Source organism: Salmo salar, chromosome ssa22 (assembly GCF_905237065.1).
Source record: "Salmo salar chromosome ssa22, Ssal_v3.1, whole genome shotgun sequence".
NCBI classification, from domain to species: domain Eukaryota; kingdom Metazoa; phylum Chordata; class Actinopteri; order Salmoniformes; family Salmonidae; genus Salmo; species Salmo salar.
The window spans coordinates 52,039,787-52,060,409 of record NC_059463.1 but is presented as its reverse complement, the minus strand read 5'-3'; the positions used below and the strand labels follow the sequence as shown (position 1 = coordinate 52,060,409).

Below are 20,623 nucleotides of genomic sequence, written 5' to 3'. Positions count from 1 at the left end.
ATTCCACAAATTCACTTTTAATTGAAATGCATTCCAAGTGACTACCTCATGAAGCTGGTTGAGAGAATGCCAAGAGTGTGCAAAGCTGTCATCAAGGCAAAGGGTGGCTACTTTGAAGAATCTCAAATATAAAATATATTTTGATTTGTTTAACACTTTTTTGGATATTACATGATTCCATATATGTTATTTTATAGTTTTGATGTCTTCACTATTATTCTACAATGTAGAAAATAGTAAAAATAAAGAAAAACCCATCAGTAGGTGTTCTAAAACTTCTGACTGCTTGTGTATATTACCACTAGTATATTACCATACATATTTATATATTCCTTCTACCAGTCACTTTTCAGCCCTGTTGACATGTATATCCTACTACCAGTCACTTTTTATGTATAAACACACGTCAACCACTCCAGTACCCATACACATTGAATAAGGTACTGACCTGTATATACAACCACTCCAGTATCCCTGCACATTGAATAAGGTTCTGACCTGTATATACAACCACTCCAGTACCCATACACATTGAATAAGGTACTGACCTGTATATACAACCACTCCAGTACCCATGCACATTGAATAAAGTACTGACCTGTATATACAACCACTCCAGTATCCCTGCACATTGAATAAGGTACTGACACTGACCTGTATATACAACCACTCCAGTACCCATGCACATTGAATAAGGTACTGACCTGTATATACAACCACTCCAGTACCCATGCACACTGAATAAGGTACTGACCTGTATATACAACCACTCCAGTATCCCTGCACATTGAATAAGGTACTGGTACTGACCTGTATATACAACCACTCCAGTACCCATGCACATTGAATAAGGTTCTGACCTGTATATACAACCACTCCAGTACCCCTGCACATTGAATAAGGTACTGGTACTGACCTGTATATACAACCACTCCAGTACCCATGCACATTGAATAAGGTACTGGTACTGACCTGTATATACAACCACTCCAGTACCCATACACATTGAATAAGGTACTGACCTGTATATACAACCACTCCAGTATCCCTGCACATTGAATAAGGTACTGACACTGACCTGTATATACAACCACTCCAGTACCCATGCACTCTGAATAAGGTACTGACCAGTATATACAACCACTCCAGTACCCATGCACATTGAATAAGGTACTGACCTGTATATACAACCTCTCCAGTACCCATGCACATTGAATAAGGTTCTGACCTGTATATACAACCACTCCAGTACCCCTGCACATTGAATAAGGTACTGACACTGACCTGTATATACAACCACTCCAGTACCCCTGCACATTGAATAAGGTACTGGTACTGACCTGTATATACAACCACTCCAGTACCCATACACATTGAATAAGGTACTGACCTGTATATACAACCACTCCAGTATCCCTGCACATTGAATAAGGTTCTGACCTGTATATACAACCACTCCAGTATCCCTGCACATTGAATAAGGTACTGGTACTGACCTGTATATACAACCACTCCAGTACCCATGCACATTGAATAAGGTACTGACACTGACCTGTATATACAACCACTCCAGTATCCCTGCACATTGAATAAGGTACTGGTACTGACCAGTATATACAACCACTCCAGTACCCATGCACATTGAATAAGGTACTGACCTGTATATACAACCACTCCAGTACCCATACACATTGAATAAGGTACTGACCTGTATATACAACCACTCCAGTATCCCTGCACATTGATTAAGGTACTGACCTGTATATACAACCAGTCCAGTATCCCTGCACATTGAATAAGGTACTGACACTGACCTGTATATACAACCACTCCAGTATCCCTGCACATTGAATAAGGTACTGACACTGACCTGTATATACAACCACTCCAGTACCCATGCACTCTGAATAAGGTACTGACCAGTATATACAACCACTCCAGTACCCATGCACATTGAATAAGGTACTGACCTGTATATACAACCACTCCAGTACCCATGCACATTGAATAAGGTTCTGACCTGTATATACAACCACTCCAGTACCCCTGCACATTGAATAAGGTACTGACACTGACCTGTATATACAACCACTCCAGTATCCCTGCACATTGAATAAGGTTCTGACCTGTATATACAACCACTCCAGTATCCCTGCACATTGAATAAGGTACTGGTACTGACCTGTATATACAACCACTCCAGTACCTATGCACATTGAATAAGGTACTGACACTGACCTGTATATACAACCACTCCAGTATCCCTGCACATTGAATAAGGTACTGGTACTGACCAGTATATACAACCACTCCAGTACCCATGCACATTGAATAAGGTACTGACCTGTATATACAACCACTCCAGTACCCATACACATTGAATAAGGTACTGACCTGTATATACAACCACTCCAGTATCCCTGCACATTGATTAAGGTACTGACCTGTATATACAACCACTCCAGTATCCCTGCACATTGAATAAGGTACTGACACTGACCTGTATATACAACCACTCCAGTATCCCTGCACATTGAATAAGGTACTGGTACTGACCTGTATATACAACCACTCCAGTATCCCTGCACATTGATTAAGGTACTGACCTGTATATACAACCACTCCAGTATCCCTGCACATTGATTAAGGTACTGACCTGTATATACAACCACTCCAGTATCCCTGCACATTGATTAAGGTACTGACCTGTATATACAACCACTCCAGTATCCCTGCACATTGATTAAGGTACTGACCTGTATATACAACCACTCCAGTATCCCTGCACATTGAATAAGGTACTGACACTGACCTGTATATACAACCACTCCAGTATCCCTGCACATTGAATAAGGTACTGGTACTGACCTGTATATACAACCACTCCAGTATCCCTGCACATTGATTAAGGTACTGACCTGTATATACAACCACTCCAGTATCCCTGCACATTGATTAAGGTACTGACCTGTATATACAACCACTCCAGTATCCCTGCACATTGATTAAGGTACTGACCTGTATATACTTGCATTCGCGTGTTTCTTTACCTCACATTGTTGTTTTAAAAATATTTTACATTTTTATTATTATTATTATCATCATCACTGCATTGTTGGAAAGAGGTCTCAAGGTAAGAATGTCACAGTACTGTTTTCACCTGTTCTATCCTGTGCACGTGGCAAATAAACTTTGGAGCTTAAAACATACCTGACATTTATCTGCCGATACAGATATGACTAATATATCATGCATACCTGAAAATCACCCCTAGCACACACACACACACATGCTTTGCAGCCTTCCCTGTAGCTCAGTTGGTAGAGCATGGTGTTTGCAACGCCAGGGTTGTGGGTTCGATTCCCACGGGGGGCCAGCACAGGAAAAAAAAAACAATGTATGAAATGTATGCATTCACTACTGTAAGTCGCTCTGGATAAGAGCGTCTGCTAAATGACCAAAAATGTTTAAAAAAAAATGTAAAAATGTTGCATACCACAAAATCCATAAATCAGTCTAGGCCAAGGGTCACACACCCTGAGGACGATGACGAGGACAAATAACCCAGGCTAGGCCCACAGCTTGATTGAGGACCAACAAGCCTTAAACATTAGTTCTACTGTCACTGCTTTGTCTGTTTCTCTCTTTCTGTTTCTCTGTTTCTGTTTCTCTCTTTCTGTTTCTCTCTTTCTGTTTCTCTCTTTCTGTTTCTCTCTTTCTGTTTCTCTCTTTCTGCTTCTCTTTCTGTTTCTCTCTTTCTGTTTCTCTCTCTTTCTGTTTCTCTCTCTTTCTGTTTCTCTCTTTCTGTTTCTCTCTTTCTGTTTCTCTCTTTCTGTTTCTCTCTTTCTGCTTCTCTTTCTGTTTCTCTCTTTCTGTTTCTCTCTTTCTGTTTCTCTCTTTCTGTTTCTCTCTTTCTGTTTCTCTCTTTCTGCTTCTCTTTCTGTTTCTCTCTTTCTGTTTCTCTCTCTTTCTGCTTCTCTTTCTGTTTCTCTCTTTCTGTTTCTCTCTTTCTGTTTCTCTCTTTCTGTTTCTCTCTCTTTCTGCTTCTCTTTCTGTTTCTCTCTTTCTGTTTCTCTCTTTCTGTTTCTCTCTCTTTCTGTTTCTCTTTCTGTTTCTCTTTCTGCTTCTCTCTCTCTGTTTCTCTCTCTTTCTGTTTCTCTCTTTCTGTTTCTCTCTTTCTGTTTCTCTCTTTCTGTTTCTCTCTTTCTGTTTCTCTCTTTCTGTTTCTCTTTCTGCTTCTCTTTCTGTTTCTCTCTTTCTGTTTCTCTCTTTCTGTTTCTCTCTTTCTGCTTCTCTTTCTGTTTCTCTCTTTCTGTTTCTCTCTCTCTGTTTCTCTCTTTCTGTTTCTCTCTTTCTGTTTCTCTCTCTTTCTGTTTCTCTCTCTTTCTGCTTCTCTTTCTGTTTCTCTCTTTCTGTTTCTCTCTCTTTCTGTTTCTCTCTTTCTGCTTCTCTTTCTGTTTCTCTCTCTTTCTGTTTCTCTCTTTCTGCTTCTCTTTCTGTTTCTCTCTCTTTCTGTTTCTCTCTCTCTTTCTGCTTCTCTTTTTGTTTCTCTCTCTTTCTGCTTCTCTCGGTCTCGTTTGCTTGCGGAAGTAGGCCTAAGTGATCTCTTGTGTGCTTTCCCTGCAGTGACATGACTCTTGAGAATTTGGTTTGCTATTACGATTGAGACACACACACAGGAACACACACTTGGGATAGGTGAGAAATAGGTTTGGGCGGTATACCGTATTCTTGGGGATTTTAAAATACCCACGGGATGATTTTCAATACCTTTAAAACTATTTTCAGTTTTTTATTAAATTGTCATATTTATTTAGATTTTTTAAGTAAATATCTGCAGTTAACTTGGGCACTTGGTTATGAAATAAAGCAGATCGCGTTCTTCAATTTATGTATTCGGTTATTTTTCATTATGAAGCTTACCAGTAGTTCCCTGAAACAGCTGAGCCATCATGTTGTTTGTTTACAAGTGCACAACGACGAGAGACCCGAGCTTCGTGAGCAGGGTTGGGGATCAATTCCATTTCAGTTCCTGTCAATTCAGGAAGTAAACCAAATTCCAATTCAGATTTTCCTCATTGAAAGGCATTGGAATTAAAGTTTGGAATTCATTGTATTTCCTGAATTGACTGGAATTTAAATGGACTTGACCCCACCCTGTTCGTGAGCCACTCTCACTGTTGTGCAGCATGCAATGATCTGGTAACACTTCACAACAACTAAATATTTTCCAGACAGATATCTTAACTATTAAGTTAACTGTGTCTAAAACGCAGTTGTGCATTTGGTTTGCTAACTTAGTAGCTAGTTATCCAAGTGGTAAGCTTTGTGCAAAATCAAGCTTTTCTTGATAACAGCAGAGAATTCTAACCTGGATCAAGATCCTTTCTGTGTAAGATTAGTTTTGTGCAGAAAACTGTGAATAGCATTTTTTTGTTACTTGTATAAGTTTATGAGCTCGGATGTCTGTCCTGTATAAAATGTTTGCATGTGCTTATTAGCAATTCGCTAACAATCCCCAGTGTAATTCTTATATGTACACGTTAGCCACTGTCCAGTTTGCTTTCCCCGGTCTTGGGCTGACAATTGTTGGCTGTGGTCTCTCTCTCTGCAGTGGAAGGAGGCAAAGCCAGAGGAGCTGATGGACTCCAAACTGAGGTGTGTCTTTGAGCTGCCGGCGGAGAACGAGAAAACGGTGGGTTCATAGTCTCTCTCTTATTACTTCTCTCTTGCAATATTTATATAGTTGCCTCCCACAAAAATTGAGAGCCTACTATAAAATACATAATTCAAATACTGAGCCATATTGTATGCTCAAATAAATGGGGCATTAATATTATTTTATACTAATACAATTTGTCAGAGAAATCGATTTTGTTTAACAAGTCATATTTCTTTCTCTCAAAAAGGTAGGGGTCAAAATTATTGACACCCCCTGTTTTCAATACCTCAACCTTTGCGAGGATAACAGCACTGAGCCTTTTTCTGAAATGTTTTATTAGTTGGAGAACACATTTGGAGGGATCTTGACCATTCCAGATCCTCTGTGCTTATGGACTGCCCTCTCTAATACATAACTACAGGGGGAGTTTGTGACCAACTTTTTATTTCGTTTTCAGAAGAGGGGTTATTGGTACAGGTGTAACATTCAAAGTCATAATCATTCAGATATGTTCATAATTCAGTCACACACAGGAAAAACACTCAGAGAAATGCATACAAAGATAACCCTAACACACTCCCCCTCAGGCCCCTTCCACCCTCCCCACCCGGAAACCATGTTTCCCACCCCGCCTAGCCGACCTCTCCGACCCAAAGAAAGCATGCCTCCCACCCATCCATCTCCTGAGCCTCCCCCCATAACATCCAGAGATTCTAATAGTAACTGTATCCACTGGTTAAATGGGAGAGAGTGAGGTGGTGGCCATCTTAGAACCAATATTTTGTCAGTCATAATTTAGAAATTAATTTTGTAACTTTGTCCCAGAATCATTTAACTGCATGGCACTCCCACATCATATGAAGGAATAGCGATCACTGCCTCAGTGCTTGCATCCGTAATGGGTCTGCGACCAAACCACCACCCCTCATCACTGTCAAACGCTCCCTAAAACACTTCTGCGAGCAAGCCTTTCTAATCGACCTGACCGGGGTATCCTGGAATGACATTGACCTCATCCCGTCTGTAGATGATGCCTGGCTATTCTTTAAAAGTGCCTTCCTCACCATCTTAAATAAGCATGCCCCACTCAAAAAATATAGAACTAGGAATAGATATAGTCCTTGGTTAACTCCAGACCTGTCTGCCCTTGACCAGCACAAAAACATCCTGTGGTGTTCTGCATTAGCATCAAATAGCCCCTGTGATATGTAACTTTTCAGGGAAGTTAGGAACAAATATACACAGGCAGTTAGAAAAGCTAAGGCCAGCTTTTTCAAACAGAAATTTGCATCCTGTTGTACTAACCCCAAAAAGTTCTGGGACACTGTAAAGTCCATGGAGAATAAGAGCACCTCCTCCCAGCTGCCCACTGCTCTGAGGCTAGGAAACACTGTTACCACCGATAAATCCACTATAATTGAGAATTTCAATAAGCATTTCTCTACGGCTGGCCATGCTTTCCACCGGGCTACCCCTACCCAGGTCAACTGCCCGGCACCCTCCACAGAAACCTGCCAAAGCCCCCACCATTTCTCCTTCACCCAAATCCAGATAGCTGATGTTCTGAAAGAGCTGCAAAATCTGGACCCCTACAAATCAGCTGGGCTAGACAATCTGGACCCTCTCTTTCTAAAATTATCTGCCGAAATTGTTGCAACCCCTATTACTAGCCTGTTCAACCTCTCTTTCGTATCGTCTGAGATTCCCAAAGATTGGAAATCTGCCGTAGTCATCCCCCTCTTCAAAGGGGGTGACACTCTAGACCCAAACTGCTACAGACCTATATCTATCCTACCCTGTCTTTGTAATGTCTTCAAAAGCCAAGTTAACAAACAGATTACCGACCATTTCGAATCTCACCGTACCTTCTCCGCTATGCAATCTGGTTTCAGAGCTGGTCATGGGTGCACCTCAGCCACGCTCAAGGTCCTAAACGACATAGTAACCGCCATCGATAAGAGACATTACTGTGCAGCCGTATTCATCGACCTGGCTAAGGCTTTCGACTGTGTCAATCACCACATTCTTATTGGCATACTCGACAGCCTTGATTTCTCAAATGATTGCCTCACCTGGTTTACCAACTACTTCTCTGATAGAGTTCAGTGTGTCAACTCGGAGGGCCTGTTGTCCGGACCTCTGGCAGTCTCTATGGGTGTGCCACAGGGTTCAATTCTCGAGCCGACTCTCTTCTCTGTATACATCAATGATGTTGCTCTTGCTGCTGGTGATTCTCTGATCCACCTCTACGCAGACGACACCATTCTGTATACTTCTGGCCCCTCTTTGGACACTATGTTAACTAACCTCCAGACGAGCTTCAATGCCATACAACTCTCCTTCCGTGGCCTCCGACTGCTCTTAAACGCAAGTAAAACTAAATGCATGCTATTCAATCGATCACTGCCCGCACCTGCTTGCCCGTCCAGCATCGCTACTCTGGACGGCTCTGACTTAGAATACGTGAACAACCATAAATACCTGGGTGTCTGGTTAGACTGTAAACTCTCCTTCCAGACTCACATTAAGCATCTCCAATCCAAAATTAAATCTAGAATCGCAACAAAGCATCCTTCACTCATGCTGCCAAACACACCCTCGTAAAACTGACCATCCTACCGATCCTCGACTTCGGTGATGTCATCTGTAAAATAACCTCCAACACTCTACTCAACAAACTGGATGCAGTCTATCACAGTGCCATCCGTTTTGTCACCAAAGCCCCATACACTACCCACCATTGCATCCTGTACGCTCTCGTTGGTTGGCCCTCGCTTCATACTCGTCGCCAAACCCACTGGCTACAGGTTATCTACAAGTCTCTGCTAGGTAAAGCCCCGCCTTATCTCAGCTCACTGGTCACCATAGCAGCACCCACTCGTAGCACACGCTCCAGCAGGTATATCTCACTGGTCACCCCCAAAGCCAATTCCTCCTTTGGTCGTCTTTCCTTCCAGTTCTCTGCTGCCAATGGCTGGAACCAACTGCAAAAATCTCTGAAGCTGGAGACTCATATCTCCCTCACTCGGTTTAAGCACCATCTGTCAGAGCAGTTCACAGATCACTGCACCTGTACGTAGATGGGCTGTTTACAGATGGGCTATCTACCTACCTCATCCCCATACTGTATTTATTTGTCTTGTTCCTTTGCACCCCAGTATCTCTACTTGCATATTCATCTTCTGCACATCTACCATTCCAGTGTTTAATTGGTATATTGTAATTACTTTGCCACCATGGCCTATTTATTGCCTTAACTTACCTCATTTGCACTCACTGTATATAGACTTTTTGTTTTCTTCTGTTCTACTGTATTATTGACTGTATGTTTTGTTTATTCCATGTGTAACTCTGTGTTGTTGTATGTGTCGAATTGCTAAATAAAGGTGAATTTAATTAATTATATTTAGGGGACATAGTGAACAGTCGGGAGTTGGGGCTAATTTCAGCGTAAAATATTTAATTGCCGTTAAATACAGTCTGTGAACAAACTTAAAATGTAAAGTACCAGTCAAAAGTTTGGACTATGTTGTAGAATAATAGTGAAGACATCAAAACTATGAAATAACACAAATGGAATCATGTAGTAACCTAAAAAGTGTTAAATAAATCAAAATATATTTTAGAAGTAGCCACCCTTTGCCTTGATGACAGCATTGCACACTCTTGCCATTCTCTCAACCAGCTTTTTTTCAACTGCATATTTACCATCTTCTGTCATCCTCCCTCTTCCTTGTTTTTTTCACACACACGTATTTTTCTTTCCCTGTCGCTCCGCCTCATCCGTTACACGTCTCTGAAACTCAAGTGATTTAGTAGAGAAAATCCCTGTCATCAGGAGTAGAGGCAGAGCTTGTCTTGCCATAGCCACAGCCCCAGCCCCAGCCATAGCCCCAGCCATAGCCCCAGACATAGCCCCAGCCATAGCCCCAGCCATAGCCCCAGCCACAGCCCCAGCCTTAGCCACAGCCCCAGACATAGCCACAGCCCCAGCCATAACCCCAGCCTTAGCCATAGCCCCAGCCATAGCCCCAGACATAGCCACAGCCCCAGCCTTATCCATAGCCCCAGACATAGCCACAGCCCCAGCCTTAGCCATAGCCCCAGACATAGCCCCAGACATAACCCCAGCCATAACCCCAGCCATAACCCCAGCCATAACCCCAGCCTTAGCCATAACCCCAGCCATAACCCCAGCTTTAGCCAAAACCCCAGCATTAGCCATAGCCCCAGCCATAACCATAACCCCCAGCATAACCATAACCCCAGCCATAACCCCAGCCATAACCATAGCCCCAGCCATAACCATAGCCCCAGCCATAGCCCAAGCCATAGCCCCAGCCATAGCCCCAGCCATAACCCTAGCCATAACCCCAGAAATAGCCATAGCCCCAGCCATAGCCATAACCCCAGCCATAACCATAGCCATAACCCCAGAAATAGCCATAACCCCAGCCATAACATAACCCCAGCCATAACATAACCCCAGCCATAACATAACCCCAGCCATAACCATAACCCCAGCCATAACCATAACCCCAGCCATAACCATAACCCCAGCCATAACCATAACCCCATAACCTTAACCCCAGGCATAACCTTAACCCCAGCCATAACCATAACCCCAGCCATAACATAACCCCAGCCATAACCATAACCCCAGCCATAACCATAACCCCAGCCATAACATAACCCCAGCCATAACATAACCCCATAACCTTAACCCCAGGCATAACCATAGCCCCATAACCTTAACCCCAGGCATAACATAACCCCAGCCATAACCATAACCCCATAACCTTAACCCCAGGCATAACCTTAACCCCAGCCATAACCATAACCCCAGCCATAACCATAACCCCAGCCATAACATAACCCCAGCCATAACATAACCCCAGCCATAACCATAACCCCATAACATAACCCCAGCCATAACCATAACCCCATAACCTTAACCCCAGGCATAACCTTAACCCCAGCCATAACCATAACCCCAGCCATAACCTTAACCCCAGCCATAACCATAACCCCAGCCATAACATAACCCCAGCCATAACCATAACCCCAGCCATAACATAACCCCAGCCATAACCATAACCCCATAACCATAACCCCAGGCATAACCATAACCATAACCCCAGCCATAACCATAACCCCATAACCTTAACCCCAGGCATAACCATAACCATAACCCCAGCCATAACCATAGTTCCCTGGGCCACACACTCACTTTTCACACATTTTATTATTGTTGTGATTACTCTGCAAAGCACACACAGATGGTAGAAGATCACTTCCCCCGGGATGAGCAGAAAATATGAGCCCCGTAAACAAAGCCACAGGGAAAATGGGCCGTTGTTGTTTTTGTTAATTATGATCAGCGAGATACATGGCTGGAAGCAACAGCATCGTCGTGCCACGTAGTTGGGAGTGAAAATTGAAACCAGCTTTTGTGTCTCTTTTTGGAAATATTGGGATTGTGTGTGTGTGTGTGTGTGTGTGTGTGTGTGTGTGTGTGTGTGTGTGTGTGTGTGTGTGTGTGTGTGTGTGTGTGTGTGTGTGTGTGTGTGTGTGTGTGTGTGTGTGTGCGCACGCGCCTGCCTCTCTCTTGGTGTACGACATGACTGCAATCACTACCAGCCAGGCCTGCAGCAGAACAAGTTACCAACATTCACTTTCTCCCTATTGATTCCCTATTGTATGTTTCTGCATATGTACCAAGAAGTTGAATAAACCTAAGCCCTCTCTCCTTCTATCCGCTCCTCCACCCACAGCACCAGGACCCGGATGCCAACAAGATGATGTCGTCCAACCTGCTCAAGTCAGAGTCCTCCACACTGTCCATGAAGTCCATGAGCTCCACCCTGGACGACGGCGGCGAGGTCAAGAAGGTCATGGAGGAGTGTAAGAGGTTGCAGACGGAGGCACAGCGACTACGGGAAGAAAACAAGCAGATCAGGGTGAGAACCAAGGAGACGTCTGGGATTCAATCAAGGACTCAATCAATGGCTATTCACTGAGTGGACAAAACATTAAGAACATCTGCTCTTTCAATGGCATAGCCTGACCAGGTGAAAGCTATGATCCCTTGTTGATGTCACTTGTTAAATCCACTTTAATCAGTGTAGATGAAAGGGAGGAGACAGGTTAAATAAGGATTTTTAAGCCTTCAGGCAATTGAGACTTGGATTGTGTATGTGCACCATTCAGAGGGAGAATGGGCAAGACAAAAGATTGAAGTGCGTTTGAACGGGGTATGGTAGTACAGTAGGGGCCAGGCGTACCGGTTTGTGTCAAGAACTGCAACGCTGCTGGGTTTTTCACGCTCAACAGTTTGTGTATCAAGAATGGTTCAGCAACCAAAGGATATTCATTATCCAGCCAACTTCACACAACTGTGGGAAGCATTGGAGTCAACATGGGCCAACATCCCTGTGGAACGCTTTAGACACCTTGTAGTGTCCATATCCTGACGATTTGAGGCTGTTCTGAAGGCAAACAGGAGTGCAACTGAAGGTGTTCCTAATGTTTTGTACACTCAGTGAAAATCATTAATTTTAAATTAAAAAAATGTATGTAGCAGCCCCAGATTTCCCCTTTTAAAGGTGAAAGACGATGAGTCAGACTCAGGAGCAGCACGCCACACGCTGGCCTGCCACCTCCCCTTTAAGTAGTGCCAGGGGCGGAATTGCTTTTGGCCACTCCTGTCCCGGGGTCCCGATTACCCCCCCCCCCCCCCACCCGCTGTTGGGAAATGAAGTGTGTTAAAAGCTGGCGTCTGGTGGAGTCCTGAGGGGGTTTAGATGATTTGCACATCCCCTTTGAATGAATGAAGGACATTACCTATCTTTGACTGAATGAATGACGTTACTTATCTTTGAATGAATGACATTACCTATCTTTGAATGAATGAATGACATTACCTATCTTTGAATGAATGAAGGACATTACCTATCTTTGACTGAATGAATGACATTACTTATCTTTGAATGAATGAATGACATTACCTATCTTTGAATGAATGAATGACATTACCTATCTTTGAATGAATGAATGACATTACCTATCTTTGACTGAATGAATGACATTACTTATCTTTGACTGAATGAATGACATTACCTATCTTTGACTGAATGAAGGACATTACCTATCTTTGATTGAATGAATGACATTACTTATCTTTGACTGAATGAATGACATTACTTATCTTTGACTGAGGGATGTGGATAATACTGATGGTAATTTTCCCCACTCTTTCTCTCTATTTCACCATATCTATCCCTCTCCCCCCTCCTCCTCTTTCTCCTTCCCTCTCTCTCATATCTATCACTCTCTTTCTCCTCTCTCTCCATATCTATCCCTCTCCCCCCTCCTCCTCTTTCTCCTTCCCTCTCTCTCATATCTATCCCTCTCCCCCCTCTATCCCTCTCTTTCTCCTTCCCTCTCTCTCATATCTATCCCTCTCTTTCTCCTCTCTCTCCATATCTATCCCTCTCCCCCCTCCTCCTCTTTCTCCTTCCCTCTCTCTCATATCTATCCCTCTCCCCCTCTATCACTCTCTTTCTCCTTCCCTCTCTCTCATATCTATCCCTCTCCCCCTCCTCCTCTTTCTCCTTCCCTCTCTCTCATATCTATCCCTCTCCCCCCTCCTCCTCTTTCTCCTTCCCTCTCTCTCATATCTATCCCTCTCCCCCTCCTCCTCTTTCTCCTTCCCTCTCTCTCATATCTATCCCTCTCCCCCTCCTCCTCTTTCTCCTTCCCTCTCTCTCATATCTATCCCTCTCCCCCTCCTCCTCTTTCTCCTTCCCTCTCTCTCATATCTATCCCTCTCCCCCTCCTCCTCTTTCTCCTTCCCTCTCTCTCATATCTATCCCTCTCCCGCCTCCTCCTCTTTCTCCTTCCCTCTCTCTCATATCTATCCCTCTCTTTCTCCTCTCTCTCCATATCTATCCCTCTCCCCCCTCCTCCTCTTTCTCCTTCCCTCTCTCTCATATCTATCCCTCTCCCCCCTCTATCCCTCTCTTTCTCCTTCCCTCTCTCTCATATCTATCCCTCTCTTTCTCCTCTCTCTCCATATCTATCCCTCTCCCCCCTCCTCCTCTTTCTCCTTCCCTCTCTCTCATATCTATCCCTCTCCCCCCTCCTCCTCTTTCTCCTTCCCTCTCTCTCATATCTATCCCTCTCTTTCTCCTCTCTCCATATCTATCCCTCTCCCCCCTCCTCCTCTTTCTCCTTCCCTCTCTCTCATATCTATCCCTCTCTTTATCCTCTCTCTCTATATCTATCCCTCTCCCCCCTCCTCCTCTTTCTCCTTCCCTCTCTCATATCTATCCCTCTCCCCCCTCCTCCTCTTTCTCCTTCCCTCTCTCTCATATCTATCCCTCTCTTTCTCCTCTCTCTCCATATCTATCCCTCTCCCCCTCCTCCTCTTTCTCCTTCCCTCTCTCTCATATCTATCCCTCTCCCCCCTCTATCCCTCTCTTTCTCCTTCCCTCTCTCTCATATCTATCCCTCTCTTTCTCCTCTCTCTCCATATCTATCCCTCTCCCCCCTCCTCCTCTTTCTCCTTCCCTCTCTCTCATATCTATCCCTCTCTTTCTCCTCTCTCTCCATATCTATCCCTCTCCCCCCTCCTCCTCTTTCTCCTTCCCTCTCTCTCATATCTATCCCTCTCCCCCCTCCTCCTCTTTCTCCTTCCCTCTCTCTCATATCTATCCCTCTCTTTCTCCTCTCTCTCCATATCTATCCCTCTCCCCCCTCCTCCTCTTTCTCCTTCCCTCTCTCTCATATCTATCCCTCTCCCCCCTCCTCCTCTTTCTCCTTCCCTCTCTCTCATATCTATCCCTCTCCCCCCTCTATCCCTCTCTTTCTCCTTCCCTCTCTCTCATATCTATCCCTCTCTTTCTCCTCTCTCTCCATATCTATCCCTCTCCCCCCTCCTCCTCTTTCTCCTTCCCTCTCTCTCATATCTATCCCTCTCCCCCCTCTATCACTCTCTTTCTCCTTCCCTCTCTCTCATATCTATCCCTCTCTTTCTCCTCTCTCTCCATATCTATCCCTCTCCCCCTCCTCCTCTTTCTCCTTCCCTCTCTCTCATATCTATCCCTCTCCCCCCTCCTCCTCTTTCTCCTTCCCTCTCTCTCATATCTATCCCTCTCCCCCCTCCTCCTCTTTCTCCTTCCCTCTCTCTCATATCTATCCCTCTCTTTCTCCTCTCTCTCCATATCTATCCCTCTCCCCCCTCCTCCTCTTTCTCCTTCCCTCTCTCTCATATCTATCCCTCTCCCCCCTCTATCCCTCTCTTTCTCCTTCCCTCTCTCTCATATCTATCCCTCTCTTTCTCCTCTCTCTCCATATCTATCCCTCTCCCCCTCCTCCTCTTTCTCCTTCCCTCTCTCTCATATCTATCCCTCTCCCCCCTCTATCCCTCTCTTTCTCCTTCCCTCTCTCTCATATCTATCCCTCTCTTTCTCCTCTCTCTCCATATCTATCCCTCTCCCCCTCCTCCTCTTTCTCCTTCCCTCTCTCTCATATCTATCCCTCTCCCCCCTCCTCCTCTTTCTCCTTTCCTCTCTCTCATATCTATCCCTCTCTTTCTCCTCTCTCTCCATATCTATCCCTCTCCCCCTCCTCCTCTTTCTCCTTCCCTCTCTCTCATATCTATCCCTCTCCCCCTCCTCCTCTTTCTCCTTCCCTCTCTCTCATATCTATCCCTCTCCCCCTCCTCCTCTTTCTCCTTCCCTCTCTCTCATATCTATCCCTCTCTTTCTCCTCTCTCTCCATATCTATCCCTCTCCCCCCTCCTCCTCTTTCTCCTTCCCTCTCTCTCATATCTATCCCTCTCCCCCTCCTCCTCTTTCTCCTTCCCTCTCTCTCATATCTATCCCTCTCTTTCTCCTCTCTCTCCATATCTATCCCTCTCCCCCCCTCCTCCTCTTTCTCCTTCCCTCTCTCTCATATCTATCCCTCTCCCCCTCTATCCCTCCTCTTTCTCCTTCCCTCTCTCTCATATCTATCCCTCTCTTTCTCCTCTCTCTCCATATCTATCCCTCTCCCCCTCCTCCTCTTTCTCCTTCCCTCTCTCTCATATCTATCCCTCTCCCCCCCTCCTCCTCTTTCTCCTTCCCTCTCTCTCATATCTATCCCTCTCTTTCTCCTCTCTCTCCATATCTATCCCTCTCCCCCCTCCTCCTCTTTCTCCTTCCCTCTCTCTCATATCTATCCCTCTCCCCCCTCCTCCTCTTTCTCCTTCCCTCTCTCTCATATCTATCCCTCTCTTTCTCCTCTCTCTCCATATCTATCCCTCTCCCCCTCCTCCTCTTTCTCCTTCCCTCTCTCTCATATCTATCCCTCTCCCCCTTTTTTTCTCTCTCTATATTTCTCCATATCTATCTCTCCACCCTCTCTCTGTTCCTATTTCATCTTTCTCCTTCTCTCCCTCTCTTTTGGTTTCACCACCCCCTCCAGGAAGACGATGGCCTGCGGATGAGGAAGAGCAACGTGTTGTCCTCCTCCCAGCACTCCTCCCACTCCACGGTGAAGGAGGAGGGGCTGAGCCTGCGCACGGTGGCCCTCATCGTGCTCTTCTTCGTGGTCGGAGTCATCATCGGCAAGTTGGTCTTGTAAGAGCAAGCAGCGAGCGAGAGACGGCCAACCGCATGCTTTCGGGGATTGAAACAAACGGATTTGGGATTTTTTTTAATTCAGAAATGCCATATCAATGGGGTAGTTTTGAATCGTTCAGTTATGTACAAATAAAAAAAGATACAAATGAAAATTCCATGTTATGAACAAACCAACGAGAGAAAAAAACAACAACAACTTGTTACAAGATCTCTTTAATCATAACATAATCATTCTGGCCTACGCCACAGATACAATATGAGCAGTAGGAGGGAGAAAAATGCAGATCATTGATAGTCATTGAAGGGAAGGATTTTCTAAACACTGTGGGAGGGGGGCTTGCGATTGAGTCAGTTTGCCTTGTGTGAATGTTGTTTTCACGGATTGTCATTTCTTTTCACAAGTGGCCTGAGGCCGTGGGCATACTCTGTGTAAAGAATCCATAGTAACCCTGGAGTAAAGTAATGCCAGGTGGGCAGCACTCTGTGTAAAGAATCCATAGTAACCCTGGAGTAAAGTAATGCCAGGTGGGCAGCACTCTGTGTAAAGAATCCATAGTAACCCTGGAGTAAAGTAATGCCAGGTGGGCAGCACTCTGTGTAAAGAATCCATAGTAACCCTGGAGTAAAGTAATGCCAGGTGGGCAGCACTCTGTGTAAAGAATCCATAGTAACCCTGGAGTAAAGTAATGCCAGGTGGGCAGCACTCTGTGTAAAGAATCCATAGTAACCCTGGAGTAAAGTAATGCCAGGTGGGCAGCACTCTGTGTAAAGAATCCATAGTAACCCTGGAGTAAAGTAATGCCAGGTGGGCAGCACTCTTTTTGGCTCACCTCCTTTACAACATGATTGACACAGAGGCTTCAGGAAGTAGATGGGGTTATGCACAGGGCTACTGTCAACCAAACTGACTCTTCCAATCAGAGGCTTTGTATAGACCGTCTCCTCTGTGATTGGGGAACATCCTTAATCGACACAACAACAACAACCCCCCCCCCCTCTGTCTCCTCATTCTCTGTTTTTCCAAGCTAGAACATTTCCCCCTCAGCTTTTGATCATAAATACCTGAGTTGGCAGTATATTCTTGATTGCATGCGTCCACTAAAGAGCATTGCATTTTTTGGGACATTTTAAATTTAATTGAATTGCTTTCATCATTGTGATGTTTCTTTTCAGCCTTAGGTTTTCTCAACTCAATCTTCAGTTTTTTTTTTCCCCCCTTTCATTTTTTTTCCTTCATTTTTGTGATTAAGTTTTTTTGATTTTTAGGGTTTGAGGTATTATTAAAAAATGTATGCAGCTAAATGAACTCCGGATGGGTTGGGACTGAGTCACTGAATAAACTACTTACCTTGTGACTGTTATTATCAAGTTATTCTGGAAGGAAAGAGGGGAGAGAGGGAATGAGGAAAGGAACATGTAGAAGTGAGTTTTGCTGAGGTTTACCTCAACAATAATACTGCTGTCGGTTTTGTCTGTTTTCTTTTTTCTTCTCCAAGCCGTACATTTGTTGATCTGTCAGGCAGAACTGTCATTTAAATGGTTTATGCTGTCCGTTCACCATGCTGTGACTGTCCACGTAACTCTTAAAGAACATTTCTCCAACTGTATGGTCATGGTCATTGGCTTCATTCACCCCACTACGGTCAGCATCGATAGGTTTGGATCTTTGTCTGTTTGTTTCACCGTTATAGCCATCACTGCACTCATGTTCATTTTAATGCACTATATTCTCAAGAATGTTTTTTCCCAGTATCTATCAATGTAACTGTTTTGTTAGTTGACGTGTCTGCATTTAACTCACGAGAAAACATACTAAACTATATCCTGAAGGGACCATTCTGCCTTTTGTGTTTGTCCCTACTGTTTTTGAGTGCTTTGTCCTTAATGGGATTCATGTCAAAAATGCAATACACTCAATTTCTTTCATCTCACTGTCACAGATTATGGATAACAAAAAATAACTTGCCGATGGAAGTATGGATTTGAGGAAAGAGCGAGGGAGAGCGTAACCTAATGCATCTACGTGTGACTGAGAGTAACCTACTGTATCTACGTGTGACTGAGAGTAACCTACTGTATCTACGTGTGACTGAGAGTAACCTACTGTATCTACGTGTGACTGAGAGTAACCTACTGCATCTACGTGTGACTGAGAGTAACCTACTGTATCTACGTGTGACTGAGAGTAACCTACTGTATCTACGTGTGACTGAGAGTAACCTACTGTATCTACGTGTGACTGAGAGTAACCTACTGCATCTACGTGTGACTGAGAGTAACCTACTGTATCTACGTGTGACTGAGAGTAACCTACTGTATCTACGTGTGACTGAGAGTAACCTACTGTATCTACGTGTGACTGAGAGTAACCTACTGTATCTACGTGTGACTGAGAGTAACCTACTGCATCTACGTGTGACTGAGAGTAACCTACTGCATCTACGTGTGACTGAGAGTAACCTACTGTATCTACGTGTGACTGAGAGTAACCTACTGTATCTACGTGTGACTGAGAGTAACCTACTGTATCTACGTGTGACTGAGCGTAACCTACTGTATCTACGTGTGACTGAGCGTAACCTACTGTATCTACGTGTGACTGAGAGTAATCTACTGTATCTACGTGTGACTGAGAGTAACCTACTGTATCTACGTGTGACTGAGAGTAACCTGCTGTATCTACGTGTGACTGAGAGTAACCTACTGTATCTACGTGTGACTGAGAGTAACCTACTGTATCTACGTGTGACTGAGTGTAACCTACTGTATCTACGTGTGACTGAGAGTAACCTACTGTATCTACGTGTGCGTGAAGCATGACTCTGCTTAGAGGGAGGGCAGAACAGGTCTGAGCTGAGCTACGCTGTCCCAATGGTTGTGAAAACACTAAAATTGACCTGTCTACCATCGTGATCCATGTAAGCAGTCGGCAACTGTTTTGTATGTATATAAGTAAGAAAAATTCCTATTCCTAGTCAAGTAGTCAGTCTATGGTGTTAAACCTTGATGGACTATGTAGCATCTTAATAAATTAAGTGAATAAAGACCCTACCTAATTCTGTGTGACGTAATTTCCTCTTTGTTCAACGAACCGGTCCGGAAAACAATTACATTTTTCATCCTCTGGCTGAAGAAGCCGACAGCCTTGTTGACCGGTTTCATCTGCTTTACAAAGTGTCAAGCTGTAAAAAGCTTGTGTCCGAGGGAAGCTCATCACCGTGTCTGAGGGAAGAGGGACTTAGTTGGATGTCGCTACTTTCACATGTCTAGATTAAATATTGGAGAGGGAAATGTCAGCATCTGAAATTAGCATTCCCCTCACAGCCAATACATCTCCACTGACATCTGCTGCTACGTTAGCTATAGATGGTTTGCTTTATTTGGCTGTGGTTCTTGCAATGTTTTTGTTTTACGTTGAAAACGATGTTTCCTTGTGGTAATTGGCTTTCATTGTGTGGTGATGTTAAATGAGAAGTTGTTTTATTAATGTTATTGTATCTTTAACACCCTGTAAACGTTCTGTCAGCACTTCAGGTTTTGGTGTAACCTCCTGAGGTGCACCTGAAGTCAGTAGGACCTGTGGTGTTTAAGTTGGTGGGGCCTAGATACTTTACATCTAGAGGCACTGTTGTGGAAATGACCCCATATTCATTTACATTTTTTTATTCAGCTTGGGAATTGTCATTTCCAAGTAAAATAGCAATGGAATGTTCTCAAAACTGTGATAATGATAATCGACCCTATTCGACGCACCTGAAAACGGGTCAACTCAGAAATACCCTATGCATTGACACCGTGTGTTGACGTGTGCCAATTTTCCATCGAGAATGTTTATATACACTTAAGGAAGGAGGAATTTACACCAGAAGACTTGTCATAGAGATTTATGAGGAAATGGATGGTTTCCAATAATTCTCTTTACAGACCTATAGTCTGGTGGATGAAACAATACAGATGTTTTTTACTCCACAGTGACCACAGGAAACCACATTAGATGTTACGTGTTTGAGTTTTGGCCCTTGACTGGATTGGTTCCAATGGTGCCTGTAGTGTACATACAAGGCCTTCAGAAAGTATTCATACCCCTTGACTTATTCTACATTTTGTTGTGTTACAGACTAAATTCAAAATAGAGTCAATATATATTTTATCTCTCACCCATCTACACACAATACCCCTTATTGACAAAGTCAAAACATGTTTTGGGAATTTTTAGCAAATGTATTGAAAATGGACAAATATCTAATTTACATAAGTATTTACACCCCTTTGCTATGATACTCCAAATTGAGCTCAGGTGTTTCCAATTTCCTTTGATCATCCTTGATGTTGCTAC

General features: G+C 44.0%; 1 protein-coding gene across 1 annotated transcript in view; it reads left to right on the top strand.

Annotated features, from left to right (window-relative positions):
• LOC106583688 (vesicle-associated membrane protein-associated protein B) overlaps positions 1 to 19,346 on the top strand; it is a 52,539-nt gene extending 33,193 nt beyond the window's left edge. Inside the window, exons 4-6 of the mRNA XM_014168183.2 lie at positions 5,615 to 5,695; positions 11,437 to 11,622; positions 16,130 to 19,346. Coding sequence (XP_014023658.1) covers positions 5,615 to 5,695; positions 11,437 to 11,622; positions 16,130 to 16,288 — 426 coding nt within the window. The 3' untranslated portion in view covers positions 16,289 to 19,346. The remainder of the gene's footprint in view (positions 1 to 5,614; positions 5,696 to 11,436; positions 11,623 to 16,129) is intronic.
• Positions 19,347 to 20,623: the final 1,277 nt, after the last annotated feature.